This window comes from Artibeus jamaicensis, unplaced genomic scaffold (assembly GCF_021234435.1).
Source record: "Artibeus jamaicensis isolate MK-2021 breed Jamaican fruit bat unplaced genomic scaffold, CSHL_Jam_final contig_797, whole genome shotgun sequence".
Classification (NCBI taxonomy): Eukaryota; Metazoa; Chordata; class Mammalia; order Chiroptera; family Phyllostomidae; genus Artibeus; species Artibeus jamaicensis.
Window position 1 is genome coordinate 1,007,354 of NW_026521977.1, and position 22,929 is coordinate 1,030,282.

The 22,929-nt window shown below is 44.8% G+C and overlaps 1 protein-coding gene across 4 annotated transcripts in view; it reads right to left on the minus strand.

Moving 5' to 3' along the window:
* SCUBE2 (signal peptide, CUB domain and EGF like domain containing 2) overlaps positions 1–22,929 on the minus strand; it is a 71,636-nt gene that overhangs the window by 41,594 nt on the left and 7,113 nt on the right. For all 4 annotated transcript variants that reach the window (XM_037133886.2, XM_037133884.2, XM_037133885.2 and 1 more), the window contains exons 3-7: positions 18,933–19,058; positions 14,374–14,508; positions 9,639–9,764; positions 6,944–7,060; positions 6,092–6,181 (exon numbers count right to left, since the gene is read on the minus strand). In XM_037133886.2, coding sequence (XP_036989781.2) covers positions 6,092–6,181; positions 6,944–7,060; positions 9,639–9,764; positions 14,374–14,508; positions 18,933–19,058 — 594 coding nt within the window. The remainder of the gene's footprint in view (positions 1–6,091; positions 6,182–6,943; positions 7,061–9,638; positions 9,765–14,373; positions 14,509–18,932; positions 19,059–22,929) is intronic.

Genomic DNA, 22,929 nt, shown 5'->3' on the forward strand with positions numbered 1-22,929 from the left:
CCATGGGCTGCAGGTTGGACACCTCTGGTCTCTACCTTGAAAAGAGAGATGGCAAATTCTGACTGCTCACTCATCTGCCAGAAGGCTGGCAGTCAAGCCTATATCCCCCCTGTAGGAGACTGAAAGATTCCTCTGAAGATGAACTGACCAGCCTAAGTGAAAGACATACAGACACTGGCATCTGAGGTTCTCCAAATGAAATGGCTAAGTCATTACCTAGACACCTAAGCATAAGGCCCACCAGCTGACAGAATATTTAATTGGCTTTTCGGTATTTCACTATTAAATATGGAAAGTCAGTCAAGAGTCACCAGACATTTCAGGAAAGCCTGCAGTGGGAAATAAATACAACAAATCAAACAAACAGTAAACTTGGAGGAAGCCAAGATAATACAGAAAACAAAAGAGAAGTTTTTTTAAATCTTATAATTAATTTCCTTAGAGGGATAAGAAAAAATATCCATGAAACAAAAACAGGTACCTACAACAAAAGATAAAAGTAAAATTCTTGGAATTTCTTTTTTTTAAATTTTAGTTTTAAGAGTTTAGATAGTGGGGAAGGGAGGGGGAAAGAGAGGGAGAGAAACATCAGTGTATGAGAGAAACATTGATCAGTTGCCTCTCACTTTTCACATGCCACCCACGACCCCAACTGGGGACCTGGCCCACAGCCCAGGCATGTAGCTTGACCGGGAATGGAACCAGTGATCTTTGGTTCCCAGGCTGACACTCAACCCACTGAGCAACAGTAGCTAGGGCTGGTTTTTTCTTTTTTCCTTTAAGATTTTATTTATTTCTTTTTAGAGAGAGGAGAAGGGAGGGAGAAAGAGAGGGAGAGAAACATTAATGTGAGAGAGAAACATCGATTGGTTGCTTCTTGTATGCTCCCTGACTGAGGACTGAACCCAAAATCCAGGCATGTGCCCCAACCAGGAATGGAACCAGCAACCTTTTGCTTTGTGGGACAATGTCCAAAAAACTGAGCCACACCAGTCAGGGAAAAATTCTCAAAAATTCTTGAAAGCAGAAATTTAAAAAGAATCCTGTAGAAAAATTAAGGGATAAAAAAAACAAAGAAAAGGAAAAAAATCTCCTAGAAAGTAAGACAAAAATATAAAGAGAAAAGAGAAGAAAATTAGAGAATCAATACAGGAGTTATGACAGCCAGCTAATAGGAGTTCCAGAGAGCAAGAACAGAGAAAATGAAGTCAAGAGAATTATTAAAGAAAAAAATATGAGAAAACTTAACAAAGCCAGGGGTCTTGAATGTACTTATTGAAAAGGCCAACAGAGTGCTCAACATAATAGGAAGGAGAAGTTGCGAGAGATGTTACTGTGAAATTTCAGATCCCCAGGAACAAGAAGACCCTAAAAACATCTGAGAGAAGCTTTCATAGGTTCACATGAAGGATCAAGAATAAAAATGACTTCAGACTTCTTGAAACAATACTGATTGCTTGAAAACTATTCAAAATTCTCATGGAACATTATTTCTAACTCTGAATTCTATAATGAGCCAATTCTATTTTTTTAATTATATTTTACTGATTATGATATTACAGTTGTCCCAATTTTTTCCCCTTTGCCCACTCCACATAGCACTGCCCACTCCCTCAGGAAATCCCCACACCATTGTTCATGTCCATGGGTCATGCGTATAAGTTCTCTGGCTACTTCATCTCCTATACTGAACTCTACATCCCCTTGGCTATACTGTAACTACCTGTTTGTACTTCTTAATCTCCTCACCTCTCACCCACTCTCCCCCTTCTCCCTTCCATCTGGAAACCATCAAAATGCTCTCCGTATCCATGATTCTGCGTCTGTTTTTCTTGTTTGCTTAGTTTGTTTGTTAGATTCAGTTGTTGATAGTTAATATATTTATCGCCATTTATTTGTTCGTAGTTTTTATCTCCTTTTCTTAAATAAGCCCCTTTAACATTTCATATCATAATGGTTTGGTGATGATGAACTCCTTTAGTTTTTTCTTGTCTAGGAAGCTCTTTATCAGCTCTCCAATTCTAAATGATAGCTTTGCCAGGTAGAGCAATCTTGGCTATAGGTTCCTGCTTTTCATGATTTTGAATTTTCTTGCCAATTCCTTCTAGTCTGCAAAGATTTTTTTTTTTTTTTGAGAAATCAGCTGACAGTCGTCTGGGAACTCCCCTGTAGGTAACTAACTGCTTTTCTCTTGCTGCTTTTAAGATCCTCTCTTTATCTTTAACCTCTGGCATTTTAATTATGATGTGTCTTAGAGTGGGCTTCTCTGCATCCATCACAGTTGGGACTCTGTGCTTCCTGGACTTGCATGTCTATTTCCTTCATGAAATTAGGGAAGTTTTCTTTCATTATTTTTTCAAATAGATTTCCAATTTCTTGCTCTTTCTCTTCTCCTTCTGGCACCCCCATGATGCAAATGTTGGATCACTTGAAGTTGTCCCAGATGCTGCTTACACTATCCTCATTTTTTTGGATTGTTTTTTCTTCTTCTTGATCTGATTGCTTGGTTTTTGCTCCCTTACATTCCAAATCATTGATTCTTGGCTTCATCCACTCTACTGTTGTTTCCCTGTAAATAGTTCTTTACTTTAATTAATGTATTCTTCATTTCTGACTAGATCTTTTTTATGCTGCTGAGGTCCTCACTAAGTTTCTTGAACATCCTTATAACCAGTGTTTTGAATTCTACATCTGATAGATTGCTTATTTCTATTTTGTTTAGTACTTTTTCTGGCATTTTGATCTGTCCTTTCATTTGGGCCATGTTTCTTTGTCTCCTAATTTTGGTAGCCTTCCTGTGTTTGTTTCTATGTATTAGAGCTGCTTTGACTCTGTGTCTTGGTAACATGGCCTAATGCAGTAGGTGTCCTGTACAGTCCAGTGGCATAGCCTCCCCTGTCATCAAAGCTGGGTATTCAAGGTGCATCTTCCATATAGGCTGAGTACACCCTCCTCTTGTAGTTGAGCCTTGGTTGATGTTGGCAGATCAGTGGGAGGGATTTACCCAGGCCAGTCAGCTGCAAGGACTGGCTGAGACCACTGACCACCAACCTCTGCCCTCCATGGAGGATCAGCCATGCAAGGGCAGGGTGCTGGTGCTTCAACAAGGTCTGTAGCTGTCCACTGGGTGGGGAGGCTCTGTGGTTCCCCAGGTGATACAGACCAAGGTCACCTTCGACCTGTGTTCTGCCTGGGGCCACCCTGCATGAGCTATAAATCATTCTGAGATGGCTGCTACTTGTGCTGTACTTGGAGATTCCCAGGAAGAGCCAAGTTGTGAATTAGGGCTGGCTGCTGCTAATGCCCAACCTGGGGCCACTTAGCAAGAGGTACAGGGGCTGGGAGCCACTGAGACCAGCTGTTGCTTATTTGATAGTATTTAGGAAGTTGTGAAGGATGAGCCAAAACCAGACATTCACATGGAAAAGTCACAGTTAAGTTTGGGTAGGACTGTAAATTGAGTGGGATGGAGTCTCAGGGGATCTTCAATGCAGAGGCAAACAGTGTTAGCTAGGTTGATGGAGTCTCATATGTGGCACCCACCTGCAAGCTCTTTGGCTCTGTGGCAGGAGAGCTCAGAAATGAGACAATGGCCTTTGCCTGCCATTTTGATTGAGAGGAAACTATCTTCCAGCTCCTGCCTTGATGCCAGTCACTTCACTTCCTCCCAATATGCCACTGGTGCCTTTCAAGCCACTACCCCGGTGCGGGAGCTCAGAGGGAATGAATCTGAGTAAGTCCGTATGTGGGTTCTTTTAAGGGAACTGCTTGGGTCTCCAAAATTTTCTTCTACCAACTCAATCCTGATTTTTGCAGCCAGAAGTTATGGAAACTTATCTTCCTGGCACTGGAACCCTGGGCTGGGACTCCTCACTTCGGAGATATCCCTCCTGAACTTTTACTCACCATGCTTGGATGTGGGACCAGCCCATTCTGCATCTCTGCTCCTCTTACCATACCAGTCTGGACAAATGTGGTTTCTTTATTCCATAGTTGTCAGACTTCCATTCAGCTCAACTTCTGATGGTTCTGAATGAGGGTTGTTCTATATTTTAGTTGTAATTTGATGTGGTTGTGCAGAAAGGCAAGTTGTGTTCACCTGTGCTGCCATCTTGACCAGAAGTCCTCCCTGAGCCAAATTCTCAATAAAAGGTGAAAGTGGAATAAAAGGCATTTTCAAGCATGCAATGTTTTTTATAAAGATCTATATTTACCTAAGTAAATTAACAAAGGAGAAGATGTGGGACCTGTGAAGTGAAGGGAATTTCAGCCTGGGGCTAAAGGGAAAGCCCAGGTGAGCCATGTATAGCTGGCCCAGAGACAGGCCTCACCAGAGCAAGTGGGAACCTCAGACTAGACTTCTTAAGAAGAAAACAGAATTAATAAGTTAACTGCTATTTTCAAACACATTGAAAAGGGTTCTAGAGCTCTGCCAGGAATTTGCAAGAGAACTGGTAAGAGGTACTTAGAAAACTAAGCAAACGAAGGAAATATAATCACAGGCATTACGGGACTCACAGGTGAATCATAATTAGGAATGCCCAGTCACAATAATGTAAACATGTAATAGAGTTTAAATCATGATAAAACCATGTTTAGGGTATGGAGGGAGGGAGAGAGAGATGGGGAGGGAGCAGAAGAGAACTTAAACTTAGTGTTCTATAGTAGGAAGTCAAAAGCTAATTTCTAAAACCGACACATCAAGAAATAATGGTATAGTATCTCAATAAAAGAAGGAAAAAGAGAAATAACTGCATGACTTCACTTTTCAGAAACATGGGGAAGGGGAGTCAGGAGAAGAAACAACTAGAAAAATTAAAAATTGTTGCCTCGGGCAAATGGGATGAGGGAATGGCAAGTCAGGAGACAAGGAAATGATGCATTTCATTACCAGCTTCATGGTAGTAATTAAGTTCTTAAAGTTTTTATATTATTCATATGTACTATTTTGATTTAAGGCCATCAAAAACAACAGTTTCAATAGGGCGGCAAAGGGCTCAGAAATGTTACCTGCCTGGTGACCAACGGCTGCTCAGTATCTTACCTGACTGCTAAATCCAGAAACTATCAAAAGATAGGTTTTGTTTAAGTCAAGCCAAGCTTCCTCCAGAATAAAATGGGCCAGAGGGTCTGTCTGACCCCCACGCCCACAGCGCAGCCTCTTCTTCTGCTGTCATCTCCGGCTCCACCGGAGGACCTGCTGGCGGACCCTCCCACGCCCCACAGCCAAGTGCCACTCTCCTCCATTCATCTCTCCCGACGTTAACATGGGCTGAAGTCAGGAAGAGGAGACTCAGCGGACAAAAATAACAGACACATCAGCGCACTGAGCTAGGGGCTGCCCGAAGTGCCCCTCTGGTCACAGTTACTGAGAAGGAAGGGAACTGAATGCCCCTGACCACCCACTAAGTCCCAGGCATTGGACTGCGCAACTCTGCATATTAGTATCTTAACTGAGCTTCCTGACAACCCTAAGAGCTCGATCTTATTATATCTATTTTATTTTATTTTTTATGCTCACCTGAGGACATGCTTATTGATTTTAGAGAGAAGGAAGGAAGGAAGAGAAAGAGAGGGAGAGAAACATCAAAGTGAGAGAGAAACATCGATTGGTTGCCTCACATGCCCTGATTGGGGATGAACCTGCAACCTACCTATGTGCCCTGATGGGGAATTGAACCCACAACTTAGGTGTGTGCCTTGACCAGGAACTGAACCAGGGACATTTTGGTTTACAGGATTATGCTCCAACCGAGCCTCACTGACCAGAGCTTATTACATGTATTTTAAAGAAAGTCTCGGAAATGGAGGCTCGAGGCAGTTCACTGGGTGCCACAGCTAGCTGGGGGTGCAGGAGGTCATTCACCGGCTATTCTGATGGCAGGGCCAGTGCTCTTCCCACAACACAGGTGCTCCAGTGATGGTTAAGCAACAGCAGTAGGTGACAATCAGACACACCCTGGCTTGACAGGAGCTGCTGACCCCTGCCCAGCTGGCCTGAGGGCACCTGGGTCCCAGGCTCAGGCCTGATGTAGTTGGGGAAGGAAACAGACAATGACAGTGGCCGGGGGAGAGTGAGCGAGGCGCCTACCCATGAGCAGCCGCCGTTTCACCCGTTTGTCCCCATCCGCCACTGACGTGGCATTGCTCTCCGTCACCTCCAGGGCGGTGTCCTCTCGCTCTGCAAGAAACACAAAACAGCACAGTTCTCAGACTGAATGAGTCAAATTATTCATCCCCTGCACAAATGCTTCTGCTGAAACCCCAGACATGAGAGCAATGCGAGATATGTGACTGCTCACTCAATAAAAATGTGCGAACTGAGGCTCTGTGGGAGACGCGGCACGCGAAAGGCATGCAGAGCCTTAGTGAACATTAAGTGTGGAAAAGATGTTTGAAGCACATGGTGCCTACCAAAGAGATGCTGGGGAATGCAAGCTCCAGATTCACACCAGTCCCCGTAGTCCAGGATGAAAAGAATCTTATAAAATGGAGTTAACAAAGGACACGCCATGACAGACGGGGCAGGCATCACACCAGCAATATGCAGCCCTGGCCCCTGCTGACATAGAGGCCACTGCGTCATCACAAACCACTAGACTTAACTTTGTGTCACCCAAGCCCCTCAGGATGTATTGTCCAGTCCCCCAAACACTAGCTTCAGAAGCCTAGTCCAGGAGAGGTGAAAGGGCTTTCCAAGGTCACACATGGAGAAAGAGATCCCATTCCCTAAACCACTCCCACTGCCACATGTGAAGCAGCATGGGACCGTCTGGGGACAAGTGCACTGGAAACACCTGCATCTGGTGCCAAACACCATCAACAGTTGGTCAGGGTTAGGGATACAGTTAGTTAGGGTTAGGGTTAGGGTTAGGGTTAGGGTTAGGGTTAGGGTTGGACAGGCTGGGGTAGACTCTCACCCAGTACAAGGGCCTCCACTCACCAAGGCAGCTCCTCCCATCTGTGTGCATCTTGTACTGGGGATGGCAGCTACACTCTGGACCTTCAGCTGTATCCTCACAGGAGTGCTGGCACCCACCGTTTCCATGGTTACAAGTCACTGAGAGGAAAATGAATCAATGCATAAAGCACTGAGATTTCCACACCCAGGGCTGCGTCTGTGCCAGAAGAACTCTGATTTTCATTCAGCAAGTATCTGAGCCCCTAGCGCACACTGGGCGCTGGACGCTGGGTGCTGGGCACGGGAAGGATGACCCTGACAGATGACCCTGTCTCTGTCCATGTCAACAGCTAGTCACAATGTGGAATGTGGAAACACCTAATGACAGATTTGAGCAAAATTATATAGAAGGCCGAGATGGGAAGGTGGGGGTGTAGATATTCACTGTTCGGATGAACTCATAACAAAAGATTCTTAGACTACTGCTTTGCTCTATCAAGAGAAGTTTGCATATTAATATAGCTGTACTGGAGCTCTGGGAAACACAATTGCACTTTAGGGCTGGGACAAACAGACAAAATTTAATTTGTACACGTGTATAGGATTTCTCGCATCAGATTCCATCTGGATTCGTTAGAAGGAAGGTGGGTAATCAGAGGAAATGGTGATTCTTTGCACACAATTAATGCAATATTAACCAGTAATTACAAAGACTATGTACAAATGCATTGATGACAAGCCAAGAAAATGAAAGCCAACTACAAAACTATCTGCTCATCACCGAACAGTGGTTACCTCTGGCAAAGCAAATGGCAGGAGGAAGGTTATATTTTCTCTCCACACTTTAGACTGTTTGAATTCTTACATAGGCACTGTAATTTTTCTAAGTTAAAAGAACTAAATGCATATCTTTGGTGTGAGAAACTTTTCTGTGATTATAGTTATATAAAAGTTATGTTACGCCTATGAACAACTAAACAAGAATATGAAAAAAGTGAAACAGCTGGTTATGTGACAGAATTCTGAATCTTTGTTCTGTTTCAAGTATGATTATGTTATTTGAGCAGTGACATCTTAAAAAACATTTAAAATTTTTAAAAATAAGCTTTCAGGTATTCTGTTGGCCCCTGAAAAAAAAACTGAAATGCTGAGTCTCACTGCACAGGTCTCGGAGGATCTGTGCTCCGTCGAAGATACCTGGAGCCGGGAGAGGTGGTCCTCACCCTGCCCAGCCACTGGCCGCCCCCAGGGACAGCCTCACTTTTAGGGACCCCAAAAGCCTGTCAGAGCTGGTTGGTGCTGGTGGCACCAGCCTGGTTTGGCAAGTTTCGAGGCTGCACTCTGCTTTGTGATGGAGACAATGGGAAGAAGTCTCTTACCTGCAAAACTGTCTCATCTCAAATCATTATATTGTACACCTGAAACTAATATAATGTTTTGTGTTGATTATACCTCAATTTAAAAAACAAAAAGAAATGCAGTGACTTAAAAAAACAACAACGGTCTCTTCGTCTCTTAACCACTAAGGTCTACTCACTATAAACTACCACCCCTAGCAAACTGCAGGAGTCTTCTAGAAGGTCCCTGGCTTTGGGAAGTTCCTAAAGGGAAACCCTCAGCATTTCCTGCAGCATAAATCGTGGTTCAGGAACAGCTTTAATGGCCAGTTGTTTCCTATTGTCCATTGGTGTTTCATTAGCGTGTTTCATCGCTGTGGGGCAGCTGTGTCCAGACCATGTACACCATTCATGGATCCATTCATCTTAAACGTGTGCACTGAGCATATCCTGTGGTGGACACCAGGAGAAGACTGAGAGGGGAAACAGACAAGGTCCCCCACGTGGAGGGCTCACAGTTGGGGAGAACTGTGTTTACATGTAAACACACAGTGTAACCCAGAGTACCAGGTGCTGGAAATGGCTCTCTGCTGCGGGAGCCAAAATACCAACGGTGGCCGTGCCGAGGCCGTCGAGGAGGATTCCGAGGTAGGAAGACACCGTGGCTACAAGCACACGCCCTCGTGTCAGGCAGACCCACGGTTGGATCCTAATTTGTTCACTTAATCCCTGAGTGACCTTGTTGCTTTAGCTTCTCCACAATTTTCTGCTAAAAGTGAGCCTAATAATACTTTGCTTCTAGGGTGGTGATTATAAGAATTAAATATGACAAGGTACATCTTCTGACAAGACTCTGCACATAATTAATGCTTCCCCAAAGGTAGACATTACCCTCATCATTTGTAGAAGTCATGCAGAATATTGAAAGTTGAGTGAGAATTCACCAAGCCAGAAGAGGAGGAGTGCGTGGAAAAGGCTTGTAGGCATAAAAGAACAAGGGCTGTTTTCTAAAAGGCAAAGAGTTGTTGTTTGGGGGGAAAAAAAGAGGTGGGCAAGGCTTATAAAAGAAGCAGGAACCAGGTAGCAAAGAGCTGGGATTGCCCAATGAGGAAATTGGATTCAGTTTTGTGGGAATGGGGATACCCAGCCCCCAACATCACACTCCTTCCTCTTGAATTTCATTTCCTTCTGATTGCTTACTTTAAAAAAAATTCCCTTCCCTTTGGGGGACTACCCTTGTGCAGTGAACTGAGTGCATGGTGGAGGTCACTGTCACATGCCAGCTGCCTTCCCTGCTGCTGCTGTGCCAAGAGGTGGTGGTTCTGATGCTGGGCTGCTGACACCCACACCCTCCGGGGCAGGCTGGTTCCCAGCACGGGTGTGCACCTGTCTATACTCACAGATGCAGTCTCTCTGGTTCTTGGCGAGCTCGAAACCAGGCCTGCACTCGCAGGCGACGCTGCCCCTCGGAGCCTCCTTGCAGATGTGACTACAGCCGTGATTCTTATTCATGCAGCTCAGACCCTCTGCAAAACAGAGCAGCATGTGATCAGGTGTGAGCCACAGACTTGCCTGCCTGCTCGAGTCTCCAGCAGCCCCATGTTTAAAAAAATATGTCATTAAAATCAGGGCAGAGACATGAAAAATTTATGTCACCCAAGAGATAATGTCTCAATTCTAAAAAAAAAAAAAAAAAAGTAGGAGCCCCCACCAATAAACTGAAAAAAAGAGTTCCCATCAGGAGCTCTGAGCGTGCAATCAGAGCCTGCTGACCCCAGGAACTGGTTACCGAAGCTGATCAAGAAAGCGAAGAGAGGAGGGTGCCCCTGAGAGAGCCTGCAGGTGGGCTGAAGAGAGGTCCCGATGCTTTCACATACTCTAGAAGATGATTTTCAGAAAATCTGCACCCTCCTCTCTCCCCTCATCAAATCCACTTTTGAGTGGTGAGTGTGACTACTACTGCATTTTGGCACCACCGCCATGGTCACCTGCCCAGGGACCTCTCCTTCGCGACCACCCTAGTCAGTCCCTGGGCTATTCTCTCAGCAAGCCTGGGTCACAAGCCGCTGACAGTGTCATACAACAACAACTTGACGGCAAGGAGCAGAAGGAGACCTCCTACATGTGGTTTGCTTTGGCTGCAGTGTGATCCTTCCGGGGGCGCTAGGAGTTTCATTAGGCCCAATCTTGTGGTGACGGTGGTGGGAAGGGGGAGAGGTGGTTATTTTCCTCTATGGTTCAACATACATAGAAATGACGGGGCTGTAGCAAAGCACAGGCCCGTGCAGTTCGCCAGCATTGTGCCTCCTTTCAAAACCCACTGAGACCTTGACGCCTGCCAGCACTCCCAAGGAACTATGACCACACCCAAGGGTATTCCCAAAATATCAGCTCAGTTTGCAGTGTTTTACTAACCCTAAGACACCTTCGAAAGTAGGGATTTTGTTCTCATTGGCTCCATACTAACAAGATACTTTCTCATATCGGAAGTAGCACCATTTAAACCTAAGTACCAGTGTTTTCATTCAGCTTCTCTAGGGTTCCACAGTGTTCTGTGCTGTGCCCCTGAAACCTTAGCTACTTGGCTCCTAGGAGGTCAAAAGTCTCCTTTCTGCCATTCCACCACAGACCCATTGGTCTATGCTGAACTGGGAAAATTGTTTTCATACAAACAGAGGTCATTCCCATTTCAACAGACAGCACAACAGTTAATACATCCCATACTCTCCTAAAACTATCCTGGTTTTTATCTGACAGTTACGAGCTGTTTGAACACTGGCCCTCAATCTGCTGGAAGGTGCTGGGGCTCATTCACCCATGCCAGGGGCTGCTGTCAATTAATACAGAAAGAGGCTTGCACTGGATGAGTGGAAACCGCTCTTTGCTCTGACTGGTGATTTCTGAAGATGTTATTTTCTCCTGGTGCCAAGACAGCACAGGACATGCTTCTGGAAGCAGTGTCCTGTCCTGTCCTCCTGGGAAGGCACAGTGAACATTACATTTGTCCTTAGGTCAGCAGAGCATTTGAAATAACAGACACCAGGCCCTGGCTGGTGAGGTTCAGTTGGTTGGAACATCATCTGGTAGGCCAAAAGGTTGTGGGTTTGATTCCTGGTCAGGGCACATAAGCTGGTTGTGGGTTCGATTCATGGTTGGTACACGTACAAGAGGCAACTGATTGATGATTCTCTCTCCCTCCCTTTCTCCCTAAAAGCAATGAAAAACAAATGTCCTCGGGAGAGCATAAAAAACAATTAAGAAAAAATTAACAAGTGCCAGGAGCACCTAGGGGCACGTGTGACAGTGCCCGAGAAAAGGTGGCAGTAACACCTGCAAAGCGCCCTCCCCACACAGATCAGCTGCTTCTTTTTCTTCTTTTTCACTCTCTTTACAAGTTCTGTTAAGACTTTTGCCGAGTGACCTTTACCGCCTCAGAGCAATTCATTTACACAAGAAATATTTTGTATGAACCATGTGCCAGATGCTACGGAGATACACAAAAAATTGCCCCTGATATCATATCAGAGCAAGCGAGACCTGAACTTACCAGGAGACAATGGAGGTTCAAATGGCTCTGGAGATGCTGAGGGTGTTTCGAGAGGTGACATGAAGCTTTCAGGGTACCCTGACTCAAACAAGGCCACTGCTGGTGGGGGAGGGGGAGATGGATCTGGTCCAAACTGGAAGGCCCACTGGCCAAGGTCCTGGCTGCCCCCCAGGACCAGCCTGGCCATGGCATTCAGGGATGTTAACTCACCAGGAGGAAAACAGCTCAAAAACATTAGAAATGCCCATTCATGTGCTCCCCAGGCTCGGGGTCTCAATGAAAAATTACTTCTAGAAACTAAATAAAAATATGGCTTGCCAACAGGGCTAGAAGCTTTGCACAAAAGGGTGGGACAGGCCCCGCTGGGGGCACAGCCCCTTCCTCACGACCCTAATTCCTTCCCCACTGCTCTGAAAGGGCAGCAGGACAAACACCTAAAAATATTCTCAGCGCAGACAAAACAAAGGAGGAATGCTCACTTTGAGAGCCTGAGCCCCCGTGAATAGGGACAAAGGCGGGCCAGTGTCTTTCTCCAGCCTACCCCCATTACATGGGTGAAAACACACGGTCTCTCTGTCAGAGCTTTGGGGGTCTCTCAGAATTTAAAAAAAAGAAATGGCTGGAGCTGTCCCTCCAAATCAGCTATTAGGATCCCCTGCGTTGAAGAACAGTTAGTAAACGATTATAAAAAACAACAGCTACACTGGAAAATACTAGTGCACAGTGTTACCTTCTTTTAACCATTTTTTGAAGTATCAACTGTAGGTTTTAAAGTCTATTTTAATACAGTTTCTAAGGGCTTAATGCGCACGGCAGGGGGAACCCTAAAGGAGCTTGGGGTTCGGGATGTTCTACTGGGAGAGGTGAAGCCCGCTGGGCGGGGCCTCGGCTGGAGCGCGGAGACCGCTGACTCTCTCCTACGTGCGTTTGCCAGGCCATCAGGTCGAAACCCAACAGAGAAGCACGGGGAGCGCTTCCAGACCACAACGCAAATTCTTGGGTTTTGGTTTTAGCTCCAGACAAATACGTTCATTTTAAATACTCTTTGGGGGTTCCAAGAATGTCTGAATTGTAGAAAATTAGAAAACGCAGATTGTGGAAGGGAACTGCTTTTGTATTTACTTCTGTTACCAGGAACCTGTGTCTTTAATCGGTCTAGGGGGCTTGCTGGAGGGGGAAAGGGGGCCACCGCTCTGGAAGTGCAAGGTTAAGGGGTGAGTATGGCTTTGTGAGTGGACAAGATACACACTGGGGGTGTTCAAGCAACAGCTTGACCTACAGGCCACTCCACCCCCAACCCGCGTCCTGCCTGCCGCCAGAAAAGAAAGCCAGAGGGTAGGGAACCGAAGGGGTGCCGCTGTCCTCTTCGTTCCGCCTCGGAGAAGAGGCAGAGCTCACCCAAGAGTCCGGACAGACCGGCAGGAAAAGGAAACCCAGCTGCTCCTCTAACACGCCTGCACGAGACAGGGACCCGCTTGGTCGGAGCCAGTGTGGGAACGCGCGGCCCAAACGTGGCGCGAGCAGGCCCGGGTGGGTGGAGCCGTCCAGCCCTCCACCCTGGGGTTTTCTCTGACCGTTCTCAGTGCCCAAACGGGCTTTCTAGTCAGGTACGGGGAAGGAGCCATCATTCCTAGGGAATGAGGCAAAAAATCGACTTCCACAAAGAAACCCTTGAAAAGGCACTGTCACCACCCAGAAATCTGTGATTAAATAATAGAAGAACTTAAAATGGCCTCGTTCTTAAGTTATGAAAATGGTAAGTAGCACATTCCAAAAGGAGTTAATAGTCTTAATATTTAGGACACTTCACTTAAAAACAGGCACAGGCAACCCTGGGAGCAGAAATGCAGCCACCAAAATGTGATTATTTGGCTTACAAAAGAGCAAGAAGAATTAAAAGCACATCATTCAGTGAAAAGTGGTGACTGGCCACATGTGCTCAATGCACCCTCGTCCTGAGAGTCCACTAAACTAACAGAGGAACAAAAAAAAAGGTACAAACTCAAAGCAGAGAGAAGAAAAAGAAGGCCATCAAGAGAAGTTTTCTGCAAATTGACGGAGGAATGGCAAGTGGTGAAGGTAGAGAGAGCCCCGGCCTGGGGAGGGGCGCCAGCCCGCTGGAGCCTCAGAGGCTTAAGAGTTCAGAAAGGCACAGCACGGGGAGGCTCGCTCTAGCTGGGCCGATGACAGAGCAGAGCTCTGGAAGTCTCCACAGGGGGCTCCAGCCCTTCCCACCGGCCCCTAGCAAGGAGCAGGCTCGGCTTGGTGCTGTGGTTTGCAGCACAATTTTGAAAAACTTGGCAGACTGTCCATTTCCCCTGAGATATCTAGTCATGTTTGAAACATACTCTATGGAGAGATTAGGATCAGAGAGTGTGAGAGTTTGAAGAGAACTCAGAAGCTCAGCCACTTATTTTGCCAGGTGAGCCAGGTGAGGATGGTGCAGCTAAAACGACTCGCCCACGGTTCTCCACTAGCAGAGACTGGGCTAGTTTCTATAGCCCATACTTCCCTTCTGTAGTCACTGAGGGCAGGGGACCCTCAGATGTGAGCTTCCCCCACGCCCGCCCACGGCAGAGCAAAGGTACCTTCTGAGCGGTGGATGCACGTGTGCTGATTGTCACTCAGGAAAAACCCCTCCTTGCAGTGGCACTTGTAGCTCCCCATGACGTTGACACAGGTATGCTGGCAGCCGCCGTTGTTCTCCAGGCACTCGTCCACGTCTGCAGGGGGAAGGCTTAGTCTTTGCTTTTGTGACTGTTTCAATACCCCACCTGCCCGCAGCTCAGGGACTCCTACTAAGAGAGATAAGCTTCCTTTTCTAGTCCCTGCAACACAGAAGCTCTAAGAATTGAAGCCAGGGGGACCCCAGATGATTAACTGACCCTCATGGATCTGGGGCTCACTTAAAAAAAGCCTTCCGCATGCACACCGGATAATCAGTTCAGTAAATATTGACTGAACACCTTCTCTTTCCAAAGCACAGTGCTCGGTGCTCGGTGCTCGGGGAGGCAGTAAAACAGAGGCGCAAGATCAAATTCCTTCATTCTAGGAGCATGCTCTTTCAGGAGAGGGAAAGAGACAAACGTACAAGTAATTATGAAATATGGTAAGAGGTGGCACAAAGGAAAAGGAGGTCACGTGTGGTTGTGGGGTGTCAGGATGGGTTTTATGGCAAAGCTGGTGAAGGATGGGCCCCGTGGGATTCCTTCAGTCGCCAACCAGGAGGAGGGCTTCTAGGCAGAAGGAGCACCGGTGGGAAGGCTGGGAGCACGGAGTCTGTTCAAATAGTGGTGGGTTGTTTCCCTAGGCTGTAGCCTGGGTGCAAGCAAGGAAGTTACAGGAGACAGAGCTGGGAAGATCGATTCGGGGTCACACTGCGGAGGGCCTTGAGTAACAAGCAGAGAAGGTCTACTTCCTTTGGGAGGCACTTGGAGCAGAGGTAAACGGTCAGACCCTCGTGTTGGGAAGAACAAAGCAGCAGCTGAGGGAAGGACAGGAGCGATGGGAAGAATAGAAAGCCTGGGAGTCCAGCTATATATGAGTGTCTGAAATTGCCATGCCTGGTACCAGTGGGGGACCGACCTGGGGCCTGGCAGTGGGGATGCCTAGGAAGGAAGAAATACAAGAGGACTGTGGACAGGTGCCTGCCAGACAGACAGCCACGTGGGCCTGTGCTGGGGTGGCCAAGAAACATGAGCAAGAGCAGCACTGGCTAGAGAGATGGGGGTGGAGGTGTGGCTGGCTCCCACCCGGGGAAGGGAGGTGATAGTGTGAGATGCTGGCACTCAGGCGTAGGTCCGTAGGTCTGTCTGGAGGTGGGAAACCTCCCCCTGGTGTTGTAAAGACAGCCCTGAAAACCACTTACTTGTGGTGGCCTGATCTAGGAGAGTGTACCTGACCAAGCCCAAGGCAGGAGTGTGGGAAGGGGGAGAGGGGAGCAGATAGGGGGCACCAGAGATAGAATTTGGAGAAATACCAGGGGCAGAGGGACGTAAAGGAGACAGCAGGAGCCCCAGAGAAGGGGCCATCAGAAACACGGGAGGGAGAGGCCTTTCCCAGGGCCATACCCCCACTGTGGGGTTAGGGGACTTTCTTTCCACTGAGTCGCATGAGCGTGGCTCCATCAATATACTTACTGCCCTGCATTGCCCCAAATTGTTTTTTTTTAATTAGTACTTTTTGACCCATCACAGTCTTTTACTCATCCATCTCCACCAGACTGAAAACTCCTTGAGGCCCAAAGTTTGTGGGCTGAAACAGGTTTCATTTACTGGAACCTGTTTCTTTACTGGAAGGTGCAGCTGCACCTGAACTGTTCAATGCATGAGCTGGCCAAAGAGGAGGAAAATTCCAGAAAATTCTCAGATATGACAGAGGCTCAAGGAGAGGCTGATACAAAAGCAATTTATTTTCTCCAGCCTGATTTCCCATGGGCCTATCACTAGCTCCTGGGCACATCCGTAACAAGAAAATTCCCATTTAAATATCTGTTATCTGGTTTCAAGCTTCAGATCTTACAGCCATTGGTCTTCCCACACTACCGAGCAGATGCCTTTCTAAACTGATGGGACTCGAGCCATCCCCTGAAGCCTAACAAACTTGCCCTTCTTTGCTCCAAAGGGTGAAGGGCGCACATTCCAGAGGATGAGCCATGCTGGGACACACCTGGCCTAGGTGTTCCTCAGTGAGGGCTCACGGTGCCCTGGAGAGATCTGCCTCCCTGAACACCAAGTCCTGGACTGCTTTTAGGTGAAGACGTGCTCTCCTCTGAGCTGCCACACCCCACCCCACGTTTAATCACTATATTCCTTTTCTCCAAGGTGATTAGAAATGTGTCACTAACTTAGGTGATGCACTCTGACTGAATTAATGCAAAGTGTGTGTGTTCATCTGCACGCATGTATATCACTAGGTTGGTGAGTTTCTCCAGACTAGAAAACAGTATTTTACAACCCTGGCTGCAGTTTAGAACCCTGCGGCCTGGACCCACCTCCTGAGACACTAATAGAAGAAGTCTTGAAGGCGACCTTAGCCATGGTGTTGTTTTAAACTGCCTAAGTGCTCTCAGTGTGCAGTCAGCGTGGAGAACCGCTACCACAAAGCCAAAGAGCTATGCCCTGCTTCCAGACACTCAGCAAACAGAAACTGAATTCAGGTGGGGTGAGCAGCGTGGAAGAGCTGCGTTTCGTTTTTCAGACGCCCAGGCAATCAGATGTTGGAGGACTCTGGGGTCAATGCCAGAGCTAAGTGGTGTTTGTGCTTTGTCGATTCTGGTTAATATATTTGTGGCTAATGTGTGGTTACGGGGCCCGAGGACTGGTGAGGGCTCTTCCCAGATAACACAGGAAACTGCTACTCCTGAGAAGTCCTGGCTCTGGGCTTCTTTCTGCTCACAAAATGCTTCCACCCTTTCAAGTCTAACTGGCAGAGAAGTCTCTATGTATGCTGCTCCTGCTCTTAACATACCACTTTACTTTCTCAGGCCTTTTTAAAAAAGAATATTTAGCCTGTTCAGATATAGTAAGCAGATGCTCTGGGTCTTCCTACAAGGCAGATCCTTGCTACCAAACCCACAAAGAAACCCCAGGACGGAAATGGAGAGGGTCTGCTGAAATGTGTGTTGGCGGCCAGGCAGGCAGACTCCGGGCCTCAGGATTCTGTGCAGGCCTGTACTCAGAACTACCCCACCCAACGCTGGCCCCAGCCCGTAACTCCTGGCCAGGGTGGCTTCTTGTTCCTTGGAAGCTCACACCTCTCCAGGCTACAGGTTTGCGCACAACTGGGATGGTGGGGAATGCCACCAGGGACCCATCCTCAAAATGCCACTGCTGGCAAATCAAAGGGAAATGTGAGATTTCCTACAGAAAATGGTAAAAACAAAACCAAAATTAACAACTAACCCCCCCCCCCAAATGCAGAAACATACTGTATGCTTCCCAACAAATTAAATACTAAAAGTGCTTTCCTGTTTTCAAGTTTTTTGTTCATCTCAGTGTATTGCTTCTCTCAGGTCTGCGGCCCTAATGTGCCTGTATGTGGGACCGTGGCCTGGAAAGCCTGGAAGGGCTTAGTGAGCCTCTGGCCCGTAAGTGAGCCAAGTGGCCTGACCCAAAGACTCACCTCATATACAGGAAGGGACAGAGTTGACATCAGGATGAGGCTCCAGATAACATTGGAGTAGATAAAGGTCATATGAGGAGTAAGTCCCAAAGGAAAATGTTTCACAAAAAACACGCACTCTGCCCATACTTATCTGTAACTTTGACACTGATCTGAAAGCATTTGATCAAGTGGCTCTTCCCACTGCATTGTGAGGGAGCAGAGTCAGGGCCTGGCTTAAGTTTCTCCTTGGTCATCCAAGGGGACATCTGTGAGCCAGCCCCATGGGGAGTCATCAGTGTCCTCAGAATCTGATGCCACCATCTGTCTCCCATGATGTCCTCTGTACAACTGATGACACCAGCCTTAAAATGCAAACAGGCCACCCATACCTGCCTGCCAGGTGTACTGCATCCTCTAAGACTATCCAACACTCAACCCTATCCAAATGCTTGCTATTTCTAAGTTCTGTTTTATTCCTGGCATAAGAAACCAAGGTAAACATCTCTCTTTGCAGTCCCCAACTCAGGGGCTCAAACTCCACCAGATGCTTCCGTTTAGTAGAATACTAGGAGGATGTTGATGGAAAAGTGCTGTTTGAACTTCTATGTCAAAAAAAAAAAAAAGAGGAGGAATCTACCTGGATGAGATTCAAGCACACACTTGGCATCTCCAGGACAAAGCAGTTTTATCAGATTGTAGAATAGAGATACTTACAGCATTGAAGAAACGGTTATAAGTCCAGACTCTTTTATCACAAAATCAAAGGTCTTAAAGGTGACAAGACAATGCTAGTAAGTCAATAAGTAGCCATGACAAAGCTCGCCCACCTCCTTGGACAAATGGAGGATTTAGGTTATGAATGATCACAATAAAAACTAAAACCCTGTGCCTGGTTTTCTGTCAGAGAGTGTGATTTCGAGGGGGCTAGATAACACAAGTGTCTGATCCTCTTTTTTGTTTTAACGAGTATTTCATCAAAGGAAAAACTGGGTGGGGTGCCAGAGGGTAGAGGAGAATTGCCATTCCCAACCGTTTTCCTTACCAAGACAATTATGTCCGTCATGAGCCAACATGAAGCCATCAAAACAAGTGCAGCGGTAATTGCCTGGAATATTCAAACAGTCATGGACACAGCCTCCTCTGAGTTCGTTTTCACATTCATCAATGTCTGAGAAATAAAAGAGAAGTAAACCAGACAGATGCTATTTCTTTACCATGAAGAAATATACATTTACCTTTAAACCGGCCATCAACTTCTAGGAATCTACCCTGAAGATACATTTCCAACAACCAGAAAATAAATATACAAAAGATTATTCACTGCAGCATTTGTAATTACAAAGTACTAAAAACAACATAAATGCCCATACACAGCAGAGTTTTGAAGAATTATGGTGCATTTATTCAATGGTGTTCTATGCTGCTGTTAAAAAAAACAATGAATAAGATCCCTATAACCTGATTTGGAGTGATTTCTAGGATATACTATTAAATACAAGAAAAATGCAAGTGTATCTATGGTATGTTACCTTTGTGCAAAAAATAAGAGAATACAAAAAACATATGTGAGAAATTCCAACGTTTTATTTTTTGCAGAACTTTATAAGATTATCCTAAAATTTACAAGAAAATACAAAGACTCAGAAGAACTGAAACAATTTTGAAAAAGGAAAACTGGAGGACTTTCACTTACTATATAGTTACAGTTATCAGGAGTGTGTAGTATGGGCATAGAGAGAGACATGCTGATCAATGGAACTGAACTGAGAGTCCGGAAACAAACACTTATATTTATGCTCACTTGATTCTAGACAAAAGTGCTAAGACAATTTGTCGGGAGAAATAATAGTCTTTTCAACAAAGGGTGCTGAGACTATTAGATATCCATATGCAAAAAGATTAATTTAGACCCTTACCTCACACAATATGTAAAAATCAACTCAAAATGGATCAGAGACCTAAATGTAAGAGCTAAAACTATAAAGCTTTTAAGAAAAATTATATAAAAGTTTTTATGAGAACATGTCTGATACCTTGGGTTAGGTAAAGTTTTCTTAGATACAACACCAAACACAAAATCTATAAATTAAAAAATTTACAAACTGGACTTTATCAAAATTAAAAACTTTTGCACTTTGAAAGACATCATTAAGAAAATGAAAACAGACTACAGTTTGGTAGAAAATACTTGCAAATCACATGTCTTATAAAGCACTTACAAAGAACTCTTACGACTCAGTAATAAAACAAACAATTTGATTTTAGAATGGGCAAAGATCTGAACAGACATTTTACCAATGAAGACATGTGAATGACTAATATGCCCATGAAAAGATGCTCAAAATTCTTAATTATTAGGGTAACCCAAATTAAAACCACAATGAGTTACCACTTCACACTCACTAGAATAGTTATAATTAAAAAGACAGACAATGGCAAATATTGGCAGGGATATGGGAAAACAGGAACCCTCATACATTGCCCATAATGATATAAGATAGCACAACCACTTTGGAAAACAATTTGGCAGTTCCTTAAACACGTTGGACATAAATTTACCATATAACCCAAAAACTCTACTCCTAGGTGTATCTCCAAGAGAAATGTAAAATTATGTCCATGCAATGACTTGCAGGTGACTATTCATAGCAACATTATTTATAATAGCTCCAAAATACAGGTAACCCAAATATCTATCAACTGCTAAATGTATATCCATACACACAAAATATGTATACCCATACCATGAAATACTAGTCAACAATTAAAAGGAATGAAATGCCAACAAGTCTCCAACACAGATGAACCTCAGAAACCTTACACCGTGTGACAGAAGACAAGTGAAAAGACCACATATATTTTCTGATTCTATTTATATAAAATGTCCAGAAAAGGCAAATCTGCAGAGACAGAAAACAGAGTAGTGGTTGACTGGAGTTGGGGCTGGGAACGAAGATGAACTGCACATGGCGTGAGGGATCGGACCAAGGGGAGGAAAATGTCTGAAAACCATGTGATGTAATGGTTGCAAAGCTCAGATAATTTATCCCAAATCATTGATTTGTACACTTATTTAGAACTGGTGAATTTTATAGTGTGCAAATTATAACATTAAAATAGTTAAAAAATACACATTTAGCTGCCTATTTGTATAAAAGAATATAGGAAGGCTACCAGAAACTACAGAGGTGGCGACCCACAGTGTGTGGGAAAAGGGGTGGAGAGAAGGAAAAATGGGGAAAGGGTAATAAGAATGGGAGGAAGGAGTCACTCTTCTCTGAGTTTTTGCGTAACTTTGGCTCTCAGAACCATAATGATATTTTGCATAGACACACGAATACATACATACCTACATACGAAATGCTCACCCCAGGAAGCAGGGGTGAGATAAAGACAGAAATAAAAAATGGAATACAGATTTCCAGTCAAGATGGAGTTACAGCTAAACAGAGCTTGCCTCCTCGCACAACCACAGCAAAAATTACAACTAGGCTATAAAACAAATATCACCCAGAATCCTCAGAAAATCTAGCTATAATGGAAGTTTGACAACCAAAGAACTAAAGAAGCCACATTCATCCAGATGGGCCACACTACTCAGACAGGGAGTCAAAGAAGTTCTACCTAATACACAGAAACAAATACAGGGTAGCTGCCAAAATGAGATGACAAAGAAATATGGCCCAAATGAAGGAACAGAACAAAACTCTAGGAAGAGAACTAAACAAAATGGAGATAAGCAATCTATCAGATTGCAGAGTCCAAAACACTGGTTATTAGGATGCTCAAGGGACTCATTGGGTAATTCAACAGCATAAAAAAGGCCCAGGCAGAAATGTAGGTTACACTAAGTGAAATAAAGAAAAATTTACAGGGAACCAACAGTGGAGGGGATGAAGATGAGAATAAAATGAATGATCTGGGACATAAGGAAGAAAAAAACATTCCATCAGAATGGCAAGAAGAAAAAAGAGTCCAAAGAAATGAGGATAGGCTAAGGAGCCTCTGGGACATCTTCAAGTGTACCAACATCCAAATCATAGGGGTGCCAGAAGGAGAAGAGAAAAGAGTAAGAAATTGAAAACTTATCTGAAAAAAATAATGATAGTCAATTAATATTCAACAGAAAAAGCAAGCACATACAATGGGTTAAGGATAGTTTATTTAATACATGGTGTTTGGAAAATTGGATAGATACATGTGGAAAAATGAAATTAGATCACCTTTTTATACCACACATAAGAATACATTCAAAATGAATCAAAGACTTAAATGTTAGACCTGAAACCGCAAAAATCCTGGAAGAAAACATGGGCAGCAAAATCTCAGACATTGCTTGTAGCAGTTTTTTATCACATAGATCTCCCCAGGTGAGGGAAACAAAAGAAAAAATAAACAAATGGAACTACATCAAACTAAAAGGGTTTTGCATAGCAAAGGAAATCATCAACAAAATGAAAAGACAACCAACAGACTGGGAGAGCATATTCACCAATACATCTGATAAGGGGTTAATATCCAAAATGTATAAAGTACTTACAAAACTCAACACCAAAATAAACAAACAACCCAATTTAAAAATGGGCAAAGGACCAGAATAGACATTTCTCCAAAGAGGACATACACATGAATAGACATATGAAAAGATGTTCAACATCACTAATCATCAAAGAAACGCAAATTAAAACCACAATGAGATACCATCTCACACCTGCCAGAATGGCTATCATCAATAAATCAACAAACAAGTGCTGGTGAGTATGTGGAGAAAGGGGAACCCTTTCACATTGTTGGTGGGAATACAGACTGGTGCAGCCATTGTGGAAATCAGTTATGGAGACACCTCAAAAATTAAAAATAGAACAACCTTTTGACCCAGCAATCCTACTTCTGGAACTATATCTGAAGGAACCCAAAACACTTTTTCAAAAGAACGTAAGCACCCCTATATTCATTACAGCATTATTTATAATCACCAAGATATGGAAGCAGCCCAAGGTTCCATCAATAGATGAGTAGATAAAACAACTATGGGACAT